Source organism: Euleptes europaea, chromosome 14 (genome assembly GCF_029931775.1).
Source record: "Euleptes europaea isolate rEulEur1 chromosome 14, rEulEur1.hap1, whole genome shotgun sequence".
Taxonomy (NCBI): Eukaryota; Metazoa; Chordata; class Lepidosauria; order Squamata; family Sphaerodactylidae; genus Euleptes; species Euleptes europaea.
Window position 1 is genome coordinate 28,965,051 of NC_079325.1, and position 14,124 is coordinate 28,979,174.

The 14,124-nt window shown below is 50.9% G+C and overlaps 1 protein-coding gene across 5 annotated transcripts in view; it reads right to left on the bottom strand.

The window, feature by feature from the left end:
• ANK1 (ankyrin 1) overlaps positions 1 to 14,124 on the bottom strand; it is a 188,879-nt gene that overhangs the window by 8,502 nt on the left and 166,253 nt on the right. For 4 of the 5 annotated variants that reach the window (XM_056860791.1, XM_056860790.1, XM_056860793.1 and 1 more), the window contains 5 exons: positions 13,472 to 13,618; positions 7,739 to 8,128; positions 7,573 to 7,645; positions 6,064 to 6,331; positions 1,442 to 1,525 (listed from right to left, as the gene is read on the bottom strand). In XM_056860791.1, the coding sequence (XP_056716769.1) occupies positions 1,442 to 1,525; positions 6,064 to 6,331; positions 7,573 to 7,645; positions 7,739 to 8,128; positions 13,472 to 13,618 (962 nt within the window). Of the gene's footprint in view, positions 1 to 1,441; positions 1,526 to 1,832; positions 2,055 to 6,063; positions 6,332 to 7,572; positions 7,646 to 7,738; positions 8,129 to 13,471; positions 13,619 to 14,124 lie in introns of those variants that run through there. The other variant, XM_056860794.1, reaches the window with a different exon arrangement.

Consider the following 14,124-nt stretch of genomic DNA (forward strand, 5'->3'; position numbering starts at 1 on the left):
GCCTCATCCTGGACTTTTGCCCAGGGCCCCAGAACCATTAAGACCACCCCTGTCTGAGTCAGGCCAGAAGGGGGGTGCAAACACCTGAGAGGTTCTGTATAAGCCTTTAGGGATGATTGGCACTGTACAACAGCCTGGTCCCCAAATCATCCCAGTGCCCCATCATATACGTTTCTTCTAACAACCGAGGCTCAGGTCCCCCTCCCTCTCACCAAGATAAACTATTTAGCTGAATTGTACCAATGTGCAGCCATGGCGGGTGGTTATAGAGTCACAGCACAGGGGTCAACCGAACACTGTTCAATACAACCAACCTTCTCCTCCATAAAATGTAGAACCATTTATCCCACTCCACGAGTCCCCCTAATCTTTACCTATACAGCTAACATCAAAAGGTGCTTGGATGGAGAATAATTCCAGAGGGTCAGTTTCGTATAATGGTAAGAATGTTGGATAGGATTGGGGAGATCTGGTTCAAATCCAAGCTCAGTTATGAAGCATAACCTTGAGCAGGCACCCTAACCTACTTCAGAAGAAGAGCTGGTTTTTATATGCCGACTTTCTCTACCACTTAAGGGAGACTCAAACCAGCTTATAATCACCTTCCCTTCCCCACAACTTACACCCTGTGAGGCAGGTGGGGCTGAGAGAGCTCTTAATAACTCGCCCAGGGTAATCCAGCTGGCTTCGTGTGCAGGAGTGGGGAAACAAATCCAGTTCTTCACCAGATTAGCCTCCATCACTCACGTGGAGGAGTGGGGAATCAAACCCAGTTCTCCAGATCAGAGTTCACCGCTCCGAACCACCGCTCTTAACCACTACACCATGCTGGCTGACTAGGTTGCTGTGAGGATAAAAGGTAGGCAGAACTATGGGTTCTTGGAGGAAACTCTTATCTTCTTGGAGGAAAAGTGAGATAAAATTGTATCCGTGTGCATGTGTGTGTGAGAGAGAGCACAAACTGTAGCGAGCTTCAATATGTCTTACAGAGCAAAATCCACACCCCCTACATACATTAAAAAGCCAGAACAACACAAGGTCACTCAGTTATTTGTCCTGGGAGACACTGCTTCCTCACCACAAAAGAGACGTTCAGTATGGTGTCGTGGGATACAGTGCTAGACTCCCCCTGGGAAAACCTGGGTTCAAATACCCAATCCACCATAAGGGGTCACTATATATCAGTCTGACCTTGTTATCAAGGTAATATGGACAAATTCAGGCACACTACTCTTGAGCAGCTGTGAGGAACAGCAAAGCCACAATAACTATTTCACAGGTAGATGAAAATGCACACAAGCAAAAAGATTCTGGGGGAAAGAAGAGCAGATCTGCAGGCAACTCATCACCAAAAGGAAAGGATTTTCAATGGCAAACCCCCCCCCCCCAGCAAAGGGCCGGCTGTGCCAGGCTTTAAAGACCACCCCTGCAAATAACTCACCTTCTTTGTGACGATGTTGCCTTGTTCGTCAGTGAATTGTTCCTCAGTCACTTGTTCCCCTGGAATATCCAGCACCTCGTTGCCCTGAAGGAACAAGAAGGCAGTCAGCAATGACTGGGGAGCCCACAGACTTGGGGGTCAAGAAGCCCACAACGCTGACATCCCCACCACCCCATAATTCTGCATTATCCGGACTTCCAATACAGTATCCTGAGCTCTTTGGACAAAGCCAGCTCTTGCTTCTCTACAAGGGCCATGATAGCCCTTCCCACCCCCTACTGCCAGCTAAGCCTCTCATGGTCTCCTTGAGGAAGGGGCCTCCACCGGACAGCCTCGCCGCTAATCCCCGGAGGGTCTTTATATGGCCGTGTCCTCTGGAGCTGCTGGGTACCTGGACGATGACCCGCCGACGCACCACTCGGGTGGAGACGGCCTCCTCATCGTCGCTGAGACCCTCGCTCTCGCCCAGCTCCTTGTCCAACTCCTGGTGGATGTGCTTCAGCACGAAACGGACAGAGCCGTGGGCGATATGCAGAAGGTTCTGGCAGCTGACCAAGAAGAAGCCCAGCAGCACCAAGCTGATGACCAGCTGGGTCAGGAAGCCCCACATGATCCCGGGAGGCAAAGGAGTTCTGGCCGTCCCCACCCAACCCAACCGCAGCCTACAACCTGCCTCCCCTCATCGCAGAGGGGAACTGCCCGGGGCTGGTGACAGGAACGGTTTCCTGACTGGGAACTGGGGAGTGAGAGGACGAGACAGGCTGCTGTAATTTTAGCCGGGCCCAGGACCAGCTGCTTGGAGGCGCTCAGCCAATCTCCCTGCCCCCTACCCCCTCCAGTTAGGAGGGATCAGCAGCAGGGCCTTGTCAAAGTCACTGAGAGTTCACTTTGACCCTGGCAAAACCCCTCATGCCCTGAGAGAACGGGCTGTGACTCTGGAAGGGGTGGAGGAAGGCCTACAAAGGCCTGGGACCTCATCTAGACCTCCTGACAACTCATGGCTCTGACCGGCAAGCCGCTTTCCCTTGCCTAGCCCTGCCTGAGCCGTGAACTGAAGGCTCGTTTGCCTAAGTCCAGCACGGCTACCCACTGCCCTCTGGCATCCCAGGCAGCTCTATTTCTGGTCCCTCCATGCCTGACTCTAGGGGAGAACCAGGCGCTACCCAATTAGGAAGCAAGTGAAGAGGCTTAGCCAGGCGGGATATAAATAGAGAGCACAGAGGCTGCACAGGACAGACTCCGGCAGGTCCGCCCCTCCCCTCCAGACAAGGACTCAGCAAGACCTGGATGCCAAGGAGAGTGCCATTCGACTTGCAACTGCCTTGGTGGGCGCAGAGCAGCCTGACCTGCTGAACTCTTGCCCTTCTGCAGCCTCAGCTCATCACCGCCCCTCCCCCCTTGCGCAATAGCATTTTCCTACCTCCCAGGGTTTTTTGTAAAGAACACCGAAGGCCGAAGTAGAAGAAGAGTTGGTTTTTATATGCCAACTTTCTCTACCACTTAAGGAAGAGTCAAACCGGCTTACAATCACCTTCCCTTCCCCTCCCCACAACAGACACCCTGTGAGGTAGGCGGAGAGAGTGTGACTAGCCCAAGTTCACCCAGCTGGCTTCGTGTGTAGGAGTGGGGAAACACATCCACTTCACCAGATTAGCCTCGGCAGCTCATGTGGAGGAGCGGGGAATCAAACCCGGTTCTCCAGATCCGACTCTACCACTCCAAACCACTGCTCTTAAACACCACACCGGCTCTCTTATCAATATGTCTGTACACATGGTGCAGGGGATTCATGATTAGGTTCTCCCTGGTTGTGTGTGTTGGGTTCAAGATAACAGCAGCTGCCAAGCAGGGAGAACCCAGATCGGGACCACAGGATGGATATTTTATTGTTTCCCTCCGCCCATTTTTCCAATGCAACCTCCACCCCAGCTACCCACTGAGCTGATAGTTTCCCTACTAGGGAAAGCTTGTATCTACCCACCTGATGCTGGTGCCCCACCCCTCCATGGCAAACAGAAATTTCCTTGGAAGAACTTACATTGGCAAATAGGGGGGGAAGGAGTTTAACAGCCATTCCCTTCTCTTGTAACCCTAGTCTGAATTCCCCTTTTCTGTAACTGCTATTAGCTTTTTTTTTTTTTAACCCCTCTCAGGAGATCCTGACTTGTAGCTGACTCCCTTTGGGGAGGGGCTGTGGCTCAGTGGTAGAGCATCTGCTAAGTCCCAGGTTAGTGCCCAGATTCTCCAGTAAAAAAAAAAAAGGACCAGACAGTAGGCGATATGAAACACCTCTACTTGAGACCCTGAAGATCGATGGCCAGGGAGAACAGTGCTGATGGGTGCAAGACTGGGAAGATCCAGTCTTTTCTGTACACAGGGTTGTCACCCAGGCTTTGCTGTGATCTTTCCCAAAATATTGCAGCAAAGTAGAATTGGGAAAGATTGCAGGAAAGACGGGGGGATCCCTGGGAAGTGCATAAAAGTACAATGATACTGCAGGGAAGTGGGGTGGGGAACCTGCTTCCCAATAGCATCCAAACCTGGGCAAGAACATGCTGTTAAGTGACCTTATTTTTTTTTAAGCTGGGAATTCAGAAGCACGAATAGATTGTGCCAACAGACTGTTATAATGGCATTGTGCTGTAGTACATTCGTTCCCAACCTTTTTGGTATGCTGACACACAAGTCCAAATTTACTTGATATGGTGACCCATCCAGAGCTGGCCCAAGGTTTTTGGGTGTCTTAGGCAAACTATGAGAAGGCATTATGAGAAGGCAAGCATCACTAGAAAAGACAGTCATGCTAGGAAAAGTTGAGGGCAGCAGGAAAAGAGGAAGACCCAACAAGAGATGGACTGACTCAATAAAGGAAGCCACAGCCCTCAGTTTGCAAGATCTGAGCAAGGCTGTCATAGATAGGACATTTTGGAGGACACTGATTCATAGGGTCGCCATGAGTAGGAAGCGACTTGACGGCACTTAACACACACACACACAGAGGCAAATTATGACCTTGGCACCCATCTTGTTCAGCGTTCCATTTTATACAACAGCTAACTAGGTGTGTTTGAGAAACCAACAAACATCGCACAAAGGGTGCACTATGAACCCCAAGCAAGCGGTATTCAGACATACGCAGCCTTTGCACGTGGAGGTTACATTCCAGCCTTTGACCACCCTCTCCGTCTTCATTACTCCCTCTAATCCCTCCTAAGATTCTAAGAAACTCACTCTAGTAACCATGGGGACATGTTTTACTTGAGCAACATGTACAGGCAGTGAAGGAAAAATACCAACTAACGTATGACGTGAAAAATACTGTTTCCAGGGTCAGATCTTGGATTCCAGTTTCCAAGAAACAAAAGAGAACAATGGAAAGGCCAGGGGCAGCCATTAGAGAGGGCTGGACTGTGACCCACTTCCAGAGGCTTCGCGAACCACTTTTGGGTCCTGACCCACAGGTTGGGAAACACTGCTATAGTGAAACTGCAGATTTTTTTAAAGCCCACAAAAAGCCCTCTGGTGGTACAGCTAGGGAAAAAGGTGGCCCTGGAGAGCAGACGGAAATAAAATGGTGCTGACCTAAACTGGATTCCCAAATCTTACATGGCAAACTCACTGAACTGTTGAGCCTCCTGCACTGATTCCGCTATTCCACTTGAATTGTCTAATTACAGGCATCAGTACAGCCCCCATATGGCTGATTTATCAATATGTCAATTTCGTTTAAAGGGTACGTTGAGGCACTAGACACTACAGAGACATCCCACACTCTTTTAAGCGTTTTTTCACATCAAATTAAATCAAAAGAGTTTCCGTCTAGACATTAGGAAGAATTTTCTAACAGTTAGAGCAGTTCTTCAGTGGAACAGGCTTCCTCAGGAGGTGGTAAGCGCTCCTTCCCTGGAGGTTTTCAAGAAGGGATTAGATGGCCATCTGTCAGCAATGCTGATTCTGTGACCTTAGGCAGATCATGAGAGGAAGGGCACCTTGGTGATCTTCTGGGCATGGAGTAGGGGTCAAGGGGGGGGAGGCAGTTGTGAATTTCCTGCATTGTGCAGGGGGCTGGACTAGATGTCCCTGGTGCTCCCTTCCAACTCTATGATTCTAACTGGAAGGAAGCAGAGCTCAGAACTGAAGGGAGGGTTGTAAAGGAATGGGAAATCTACATTCTAGAACAGCAATTAATGGGAAGTAATCACTATTAACTGGATTGCCCACAAAGATGTCCCAAATAGACCTTCTCGTTTGAGGAGGGGTCACTGGGGGTGTGGGGGGAGGAGGTAGTTGTGAATTTCTTGCATTGTGCAGGGGGTTGGACTAGATGACCCTGGTGGTCCCTTCCAACTCCATGATTCTATGATTCTATCCATAAAGGCTAAATACTTGCTCTCCTTTAAAAAATGAACACAGAGTTTCTCAGGAAGTTGAATGATATGCCCAGTCGATATCACCTCCTACATTTTTTCTGCACATGGCCAGAATCCCAGCGTAACACTGCTCTGCATGTGCCCGTAGCCCAGTACTCTTAATGGTGCGCCTGCAAAACAACACAGCCCTTTTTTGTACCTGTGTCATTGTGGGAGGAAACAGGGCTATCCAGCAGCTCTGCGCTCTCCTACCTGCATTTGCCCAAAGAAGCTGCTGTCGGCTTCATCCAGCCACTTGGCTAAGCCCTGCCGTCTCCCAGGCTGGAGCCCCCAATCCCTGTGCGGCGGGGTGCTCTCCCTCTCTTCCGACGAGTCGATCCGCATGTGCTCCGGCCTCTCCCGCTCCCGGCCCCGCATTCTGTACGGCACCGCTTGCCGCAGCAGTGGCGGGCTTGGCACTACCTTGGGCAGATCCGACAGGCTGGAGATGAAGGTGCTCTCCACGGTCCAGTCGCTGAGCCTGCTTACCGAGGACGGAAAGAGAGGCTCACAGCTTATGCCTTCCTCATGCAATGCAGCCGAACAAAAGAACACTTTTTTAAAAAGCTAGAAGCCCCATCAACCCCTTCAGTCTGTCCTACATGGGGTAAAGATGGCAAAAACCTTCTTATGGTCAAAAGCAGCAACTCCCACGTAACATTGGCCTTGCAAACTTATGTCAATCTTGTATCATATAAACTGCCAAAAGGTTCCTCTCAATGGTTCCTTGGAAGTGTATCTTGGGAGTGGTTGATGTGAGAGTTCTCTACACAGAGCCGACTGCACTGACTGTACTATCTAGTGCTGTGGTGCTCCTCACTCTGTGGCCATTTTTGCATGGTAATTAGCAGCGCGTTCCAGGCTGAATTGCCCCGCATATTTTTTTCAATTTTGCACGTTCAGGAAAGAATCGGAAGGGATTAAATCCTTGCAAATTCTTCCCCTCATGAGGTGGGTACAGTATTGGTACATTGGTACCCCATGTTTGCTCAAAATGTCTAGCTCTACCTTTAGAAATTCTGGGGAAACCTTGTCCTTCGAGCTGCCACTTTTGGATTGAACTGGGAGTTTTCTGTGTTGGTGACCTAGCTGCACAACTCCCACACTCAGGAGATCCAACCAGGGCACGACTAGATATTCCAGTGTCCACGGGTCAGACCTGTGAATGCCGCTACTATTTCATAGCTGAACCTCGGCCATTTGAAAATACAGCGAGAGCACAGCGGGAGCAAGTGCTCTTGTCCCCCCCCCCCCAATGCCTTTTCAAGTGTTTTTAAGCGGCCCGAGTTTGTCTATAAAATGGCAGCGGCGTCCACGGGTCAGACCCGCAAACCACGTAATGTCTGTTTGTGCCACACTGCACTCTGCCTTTGATGCTGATTTGGGGCACTATTTGTGTGCTCAGACTGGGCCTTATCCCTCCACCCATGTCCCGTTCCTCTTCCTGCTAGTCTGAGGCTTAGGGTTGCCAACCTCCAGGTACTAGCTGGAGATCTCCTGCTATTACAACAGATCTCCAGCCAACAGAGATCAGTTCACCTGGAGAAAATGGCCACTTTGGCCATTGGACTCTATGGCATTGAAGTCCCTCCCCTCACCAAACCCTGCCTTCCTCAGGCTCCACCCCAAAAACCTCCCGCTGGTGGCGAAGAGGGACCTGGCGACCCTACTGAGCCTCCCCCCCCTCCCCCTCCTGGCTCTGCAGGTAGGGTGATTCATTACCTGTCTTTGCCCTTGTCTATGACACGACTGACTGTGGGCGAATCCGTGATGCGGGCCTGCACCCTCTGCTGGCCTGAAATGAGAGAGACTTCACCGTGGGAACCTGGCCCCCCCAGCGGCCCCGCCTGGTGCTCACCATCTGGCCTCCTCCCCTCTGACCTCTGACCTTCCTCCTGCTCTAGTGTGTCCATCAGGCCATTCATGGCGTCTGAATCCACTGTGTCGTCCTCAACCAGGTCCATGGAGCCCAGCGGGTCGGGGCCATGCGCATCCTCCAGGAGCTGCCCCGGAAACCGGCCTTCGCTCGTGGCGTCCGAGTCCTCGGCCTTGCTGCACTCCAGGGAGGAGTCTTCGGCAGTCACCAGCGAGGGCGTGAGCCCCGAGGACCACACCTGCATGTCGGACATCTCCATGAGGGCGTCCTGCTCGGTGGCGGCCATGGGGATGGCATCCATGATGGCCACCTCACTCCAGTACTGGTCGGCACGCAGCGGGGAGGGCAGTGCGTAATGCAGGGAGGCGGGGGAGAGCAGCTCGTCCTGCAGCGAAGCGTAACCTGCATGGGCAGACAGAGGGCGACAGACTGACACGCTGGACTGAGGGCAGCACGCGCAGGCCCGGCCCTCAGGGGAGGGGGGACCCACAAATTTGTGAACCGAGAGGCCCCGGTTCCGGGTTCCAAATGAATACAGCCATTGTGGGGGTGGGGGACAAAGCTAGGCCAACAGAGTTTGCCCCAAGGAGAGGTCAGGGCACATAAAGGCACCCTCTATTCTGTGTCATGACCCTGCCGGGCTAAAACTTAAATGGCTGCTTTCAAGTGGGAACCAGAAGTGTGGGATGTATGACTCTCTAGTTCCTAGCTCTTTATGGTAAACCTGCTTCCAAAATCATTCCACCAACATGGGCTTTGCAGGGGGCCAGAAGGGAAGTGCCTGGGGGGAAGAGGGAAAAGTAAAATAAAACCTAACAATGAAACAAACTCCACGACGTCTAGTGTTTTCATACGGAAGGCTCAAATCAACTTTGCACCTCCCTCCCTTGTGTGCGCTATTATGTGAATGCCCGGTTGTCGTTAATTTGGAACCAGCAGTGGAGGAGAGGCATTTGTAATACAAATGAGCACTCTGGCCAAGGAAGGTTTTACATTTGCATTACAGAATGAACCTTGGCAAAAATAAATACTTCCCAAAAGCTTTAAGCCTTGCGTATGAAAACTCCCTTCAAGTCTTTGATATCAATAATCTTTAAAAGTCTTTCACGTAGCAGCCCCTGACATGTTTTAAAACTATTATTTGTGAAATATATTTATTGCCTTTCTATCCAAATTACTCAAGGCCAACAATATTATTATTATAATTATCGTAATCATCATTATAGAAAGAAAATTTCTGTAGATTATTTGAATTCTCTAATAAGCTCCAAAGAATGACGTTTTGAGTGTGAAATGTATTGGATGGCTACATATCTGACTTTTCTTTTTGATATTAAAGACTTCAGGATTATCCAGACTATTTGTTTCATAGAAGCTTTCTCCCCACCCCCCACCCCCATTTACATTTCTCTCCTACAGAATGGTCAAGACATGGTCTCTGCAGCTCTCACCTCCCTTCTGAATCCACCACTGTCTCCAAGAATTTTTCCCCTTCCCCTACTGATCCTCACAGAGTGGAGGCAGAAAATGGGTTTTATTTAGGGAGTTCAGGGGGGCTTCAGAGAAGGACTACTGTTTAGAGGGTGTGCACTCATCATGCTTTTGCCTTTGGAAATTAGGTTTTGCAAGGGTTTCTTTTTTCATTGTTTCAAAAACCTGTGTGATCTGAGTAGGGATTTTGCAAAGGCACCTGTGTGGTCATTGTGGGGAATCAGGATGCTGGACTAGAAGTACTTCTGGCCATAGTCAGCAAGGCTCCTCTTAAATCCTTAAAGATGTCAGAGGAGCGATAGCTTCCCTCAAACAACTTTCAGTTTTCTCAAAAACGACTGCCATCCTCTTTTAAAAAAACCCAACGTAGCCTTCAGTCACATGAAGTAATAATAAAGAAAATATGCCTCTGGGCATCTGCAGAGGGAATTTCTCTCCCTAGTGAGAAACCAAAACCAGGGATCTTGACAAACAGCTCTCCAGGCAGAAAACAAACAGACGTGAGACAGCATATCCACAACTAGATCTTCATGTTTTGATTTTGATTTAAAAGCAGCTGCTGAGAGCTGCAAATTTGGCTAGAGCAGCAGGGGCAGGAGGAGGGGTGGTTCGTCTTCCTCCCCTGAACACTTTCCTGATCATAAGATTCTGTTAGCTCCACTGGGTGGGTGGGGGAATAGCAGCTTGGAGAGAACAATGTTTGTGGGGGGAGCACATTTACTGCCCCCTAGCAGCTGCTTCGAAATCAAAACCAAAACATCTGGCAGTCCAGTCACAGGTCCTCCATGTGGCATCATTTTTGGCCCTTGCAGGGGTCTTCTTCGTTTTATTTATCATTTTTTTCTAACCCCAAACATTCTTCTGCAGGGTTGCCAAGAGGCCTGGAGAAAAACATCTTGCCCCTTTAAATGGGCAGATGAAACTTTTCATGGCATCAGGTAAACATCGTTGCCTGGTAAATAACATCCCCGTATGCTTCTACTAAAGGAAGAGGACATTTTTTTCCTCCAGGGGGTTGGCGACCTGAGAAATCAGTGGCTTGAGCGCGCCCCCCCACCCCGTACTTCTTTGATCAGAAATGAGACACTGTGTGTAAATACCAAAGCGCCTTGCTCCCCTGCCTGGACGGGGCCCCCAATCCCTTCCCCGTCCATTCCATTGCTAAGCTGGAGCTGAGCTAGTTTTGAGCATGATGCAACTCTTTGCTGCACTCTGCCTTCCCAATGAGTACTGGGAGGTGCCAGCCCACTCCTGCGCTGCACTTGCCCCTAAAACAAAAAGCAACTCCTGGCTGGTCGCTCTGGTGGTGGTTCTGGCCTTGGGATTTTCCACACCGATTGCCCAAGAAGCCTGCAATCGATTGCCACTCCCCCAAAGGGGGTCTTGACCTTGGCAACAAATGCAGCAGAAGGGCTCTCTGGCACTTCCTGTGACCGAAATCATCCTCTGTTGCACCCAAAAGGGCTCCCACTGGCAACTCCCTGCTATTTGGAAAATACAAACAAGGCACACTGTGGCTGCCAAGGGCACCTGGGTCACAGCTGGCAGAAAGCCTGGAACGGTAGGACACCTGTATGTAGCACAATCCCTGCCTGCCCTCCTGCCAAAGGGCTGAGCTCTGGGGAGGGGAGGGAGAGACAAGGATAGCAAAGGAGGGATGTGAGTGGATGCACTTACACCCCCCCATCCCAGGCTCGGTTACAGATGGGGATAGGGATGCGAAGCCCAAAGGCTCCCCGGAAAAGAGATTTCCTCTCCCCTCTACATCTGTACAGTTCCCAAGCAGATGTAATAGCTGCCTTTGCTTGCATCCATCCTTTGCTATGCTGGTCTCACCTTTCCCTTTGTTGTCCTCACTGTCTGAAGATCGGGACTGTAAGCTCCTGGGGGCAGAGATCGGAACTGTAAGCTCCTTGGGGCAGAGACCTGTCTTGTTTCTGAAGCTCTGTAGAACCCCTCTGAGTACACTGATGACACTGAATAAACAAAACAGTCAAAGGGCCAGAGGGCAACCCCACCCCCCATACGGATGCAGTGAGAGTTAGGGCCACCTCTGCTCCATGCAGACTTTAGCAGAACTCGCTTGGTGCCTGCAGGACTTTGCCTACTCAGCGGTGCAGGGGAGGGGCATTGGGGGGTGGTCCCTTCTGGGAGCCAATCAGTCCAGGTAGGATGGGGGGTTAGCAGGCTCGGGGAGCAGCCCTTCCTGTTTCATCAGAGAAGCTTGGGGAGGGCAGGGAAAGAATGCCAGGAAAGGAGTAGCAGCAAAGGGCAAAGTGGAGACAGACAGCTGTGTCTGCACAGAAAGGCATGCCAGGTCAGGTCGGGCACATCATGCGTTCAACAGCAAGGCAAAAGCGCTCAGACGGCTCAGCTCAGACAAGAGACAGAGACAGTGGAGACAGGCAGTGGAGGAGAAAGAGGAGGAGGAGGAGAGAGAGAGGTCAGGATGAGGCCAGAAGACAAAGGTGACAGGCACCTACTGGCCAGCCAACCCTGGAGGAGCTTGCGATGCCCCATGGCTAGACAGCACGTGGAAGAGCGCAGACCATACTGGGAGGGGGGGGGAGGGAAGGAGAGAAAGAGCCAGTGTGCATTTGGGACACCGTGTACACCACTCCAGACCGCAGCATTGCCTGGCTGCACCAGCGTCCACTACTCCACACAGAAGTCTCTCGTACCGCATGCATCTCTCTCTGAATCTACACCTGGCCACGAGGCCACCTTCTGCCCCTGTGCCCGGCGCCTGCCTCCATCTCCACTCAAGCTCTGCCCCCACCAGGCCCCTCTCAATGTCCGCCATCTGCACAGACGGCCCCTCTCAACACTCAAACTCACATTCCTGTCCTGAAGAGTTCCCAGTCATGCTTTTCAAGGCAAAAGAGCACAGCTCCAAACAACTCAAGAGGGATGCATTGCTTAGTTAACCACAGAGGGGGAAACATTTTTGCTACCACTCAGCACATTCCTTGTAATCCACTGTTTTCTGACCTCCCTTTTCCTCTCTGTATTCACTCCATGTACTCGCTCTCTCCTCTCCATCAATACATAGAAGGACACACCCCTGTCTGTTACCTCCTTTCCTCTCCCCACTCACACTTCTCTTTGCTCCTCCACTTCTCTACTACCTCCTCTTTTCTACCCTTCCCCAACTCACTGTTCTGTCTGCCCACACCGTGTTACACCCCCCCTTCTTCTCTGCATACTATGGCACTCTTTCACGTCTCTCTGAACCACCATAAGTCCTTTCTGCGACTCCCAGCTCAGCTTTCCCCACTTGCTTCTCTGCACTCTCCTCTCTCCATTCCCCGCTTTTTCTTTCTTTGGCCTCTTGGTTGTGCCCTGCTTTTATCTCTGCTCTTCTTAGAATCGCAGAATCATAGAGTTGGAAGGGACCACCAGGGTCATCTAGTCCAACCCCCTGACCAATGCAGGAAACTCAAAACTACCTCCCCCATATGCCCCCAGTGCCCAGAAGATGGCCAAGATGCCCCCCTCTCATGAACTGCCTAAGGTAATAGAATCAACATTGCTGACAGATGGCCATCTAGCCTCTGCTTAAAAACCTCCTTCACTGAGTTCAGTGGCAAGAACACATGAGGCTTTCACTCTCCCAGCAATTCATGTCACAAGCACAACTCAGACAGCCGTTTGGCTGACTGAGACAGGCTTTTAAAAAAGGCACCAGCTCCTTTGCATGCTTCTGATACTAAGGAAAGGAGGAACAACTCAGCCACAGCGACACAGGCACTCTCTCACCTCCAGCCTTGGGCAGACCCTTCGGTCCCCTTCTTGCACCATTCTGGTGGAGTGAGAGCCACTGCATTATTGCTCCATCCTATTTAAGTGCTCGGATTGACTTGTGCACCCAACTATTCCTAAGGGCAACTTCCCTTGCACTTCCAACCATACCCTTACTTTTCTTTCTTACCAAACCACACTGCAGTACCTGATCGCACCATGGCATCCCACAACCTTGTGCATTTCATCCATTCCACCAAGCTGGACAGTTCTAGCTGAGACTTGCAGAAGAAGGGGCTGCCAGCAGGGAAAGTTAGCAGGCAGTAGCTGGTGGCTGAGTGGATCTCAGGAATCACAGAACAGGCCAGAGAGGCAGCGGAGGTCCAGAAAGAGGGGCAGCCACGCTTACAAAGCCTGCTCAGGCCTAGCCTGCGCACGCAACTTCAGGATCAGTGGATTGGCCAAGGGTCTGGCACGACTGAAACAGCTTGGCAAGTCTGGGCAGGGACTCACCATTCATCTGGGAAGGTGACAGGGAGTAGTCCCTATGCGGGTAACGTTTGTCACCTTTCAGACTGCGGCTCTGCCGTACGGAGCCTTCCAGCATGTTGATTATCTCGCTGCGATCAATGTTACGCAGAGCTGTGTATAAGTTCTCCACTGCAAAAACAGAAAGGGGAAGGGGACACGTTGTCCATGAGAAGAAGAGCCACGGAGTAAAAGCAGAAATCCTGATCAGTAATAAGGAGGAACACAATGAATTCACAGCAAGAACCAGAATTTTGCATTGTTATATAAGCACGACCTCTAGGATTGGCTACCAGAATGTGTTCTCTGTGGGCTGCCCTTGACAGCATCCGGTAGTGCAAAATGCTACTGCCTGCTTTCTGGAGGGTATAGGGACATATTTAAAGGTATCGGAGCAACCAGCAGTGGGGTTGGCCTCTTACTAACTTCGGCACCACTTCATGGTGCCGGATTGGCCTCTGTGGTCATCTTCTACCTGTTTTTCTTTATTTAAAGGAGGCGTCATATTTTGAATTAAGCAAGGGCAGAAAAGCATCCTCTGTGCATACAAAGGCCTTGAGAAAGTCCCTGGGAAAGGATCAGAGCACAGTAGAGACTGACATGGGGCAAGGTTAGCTACACACGCAGATGGGGCCTCT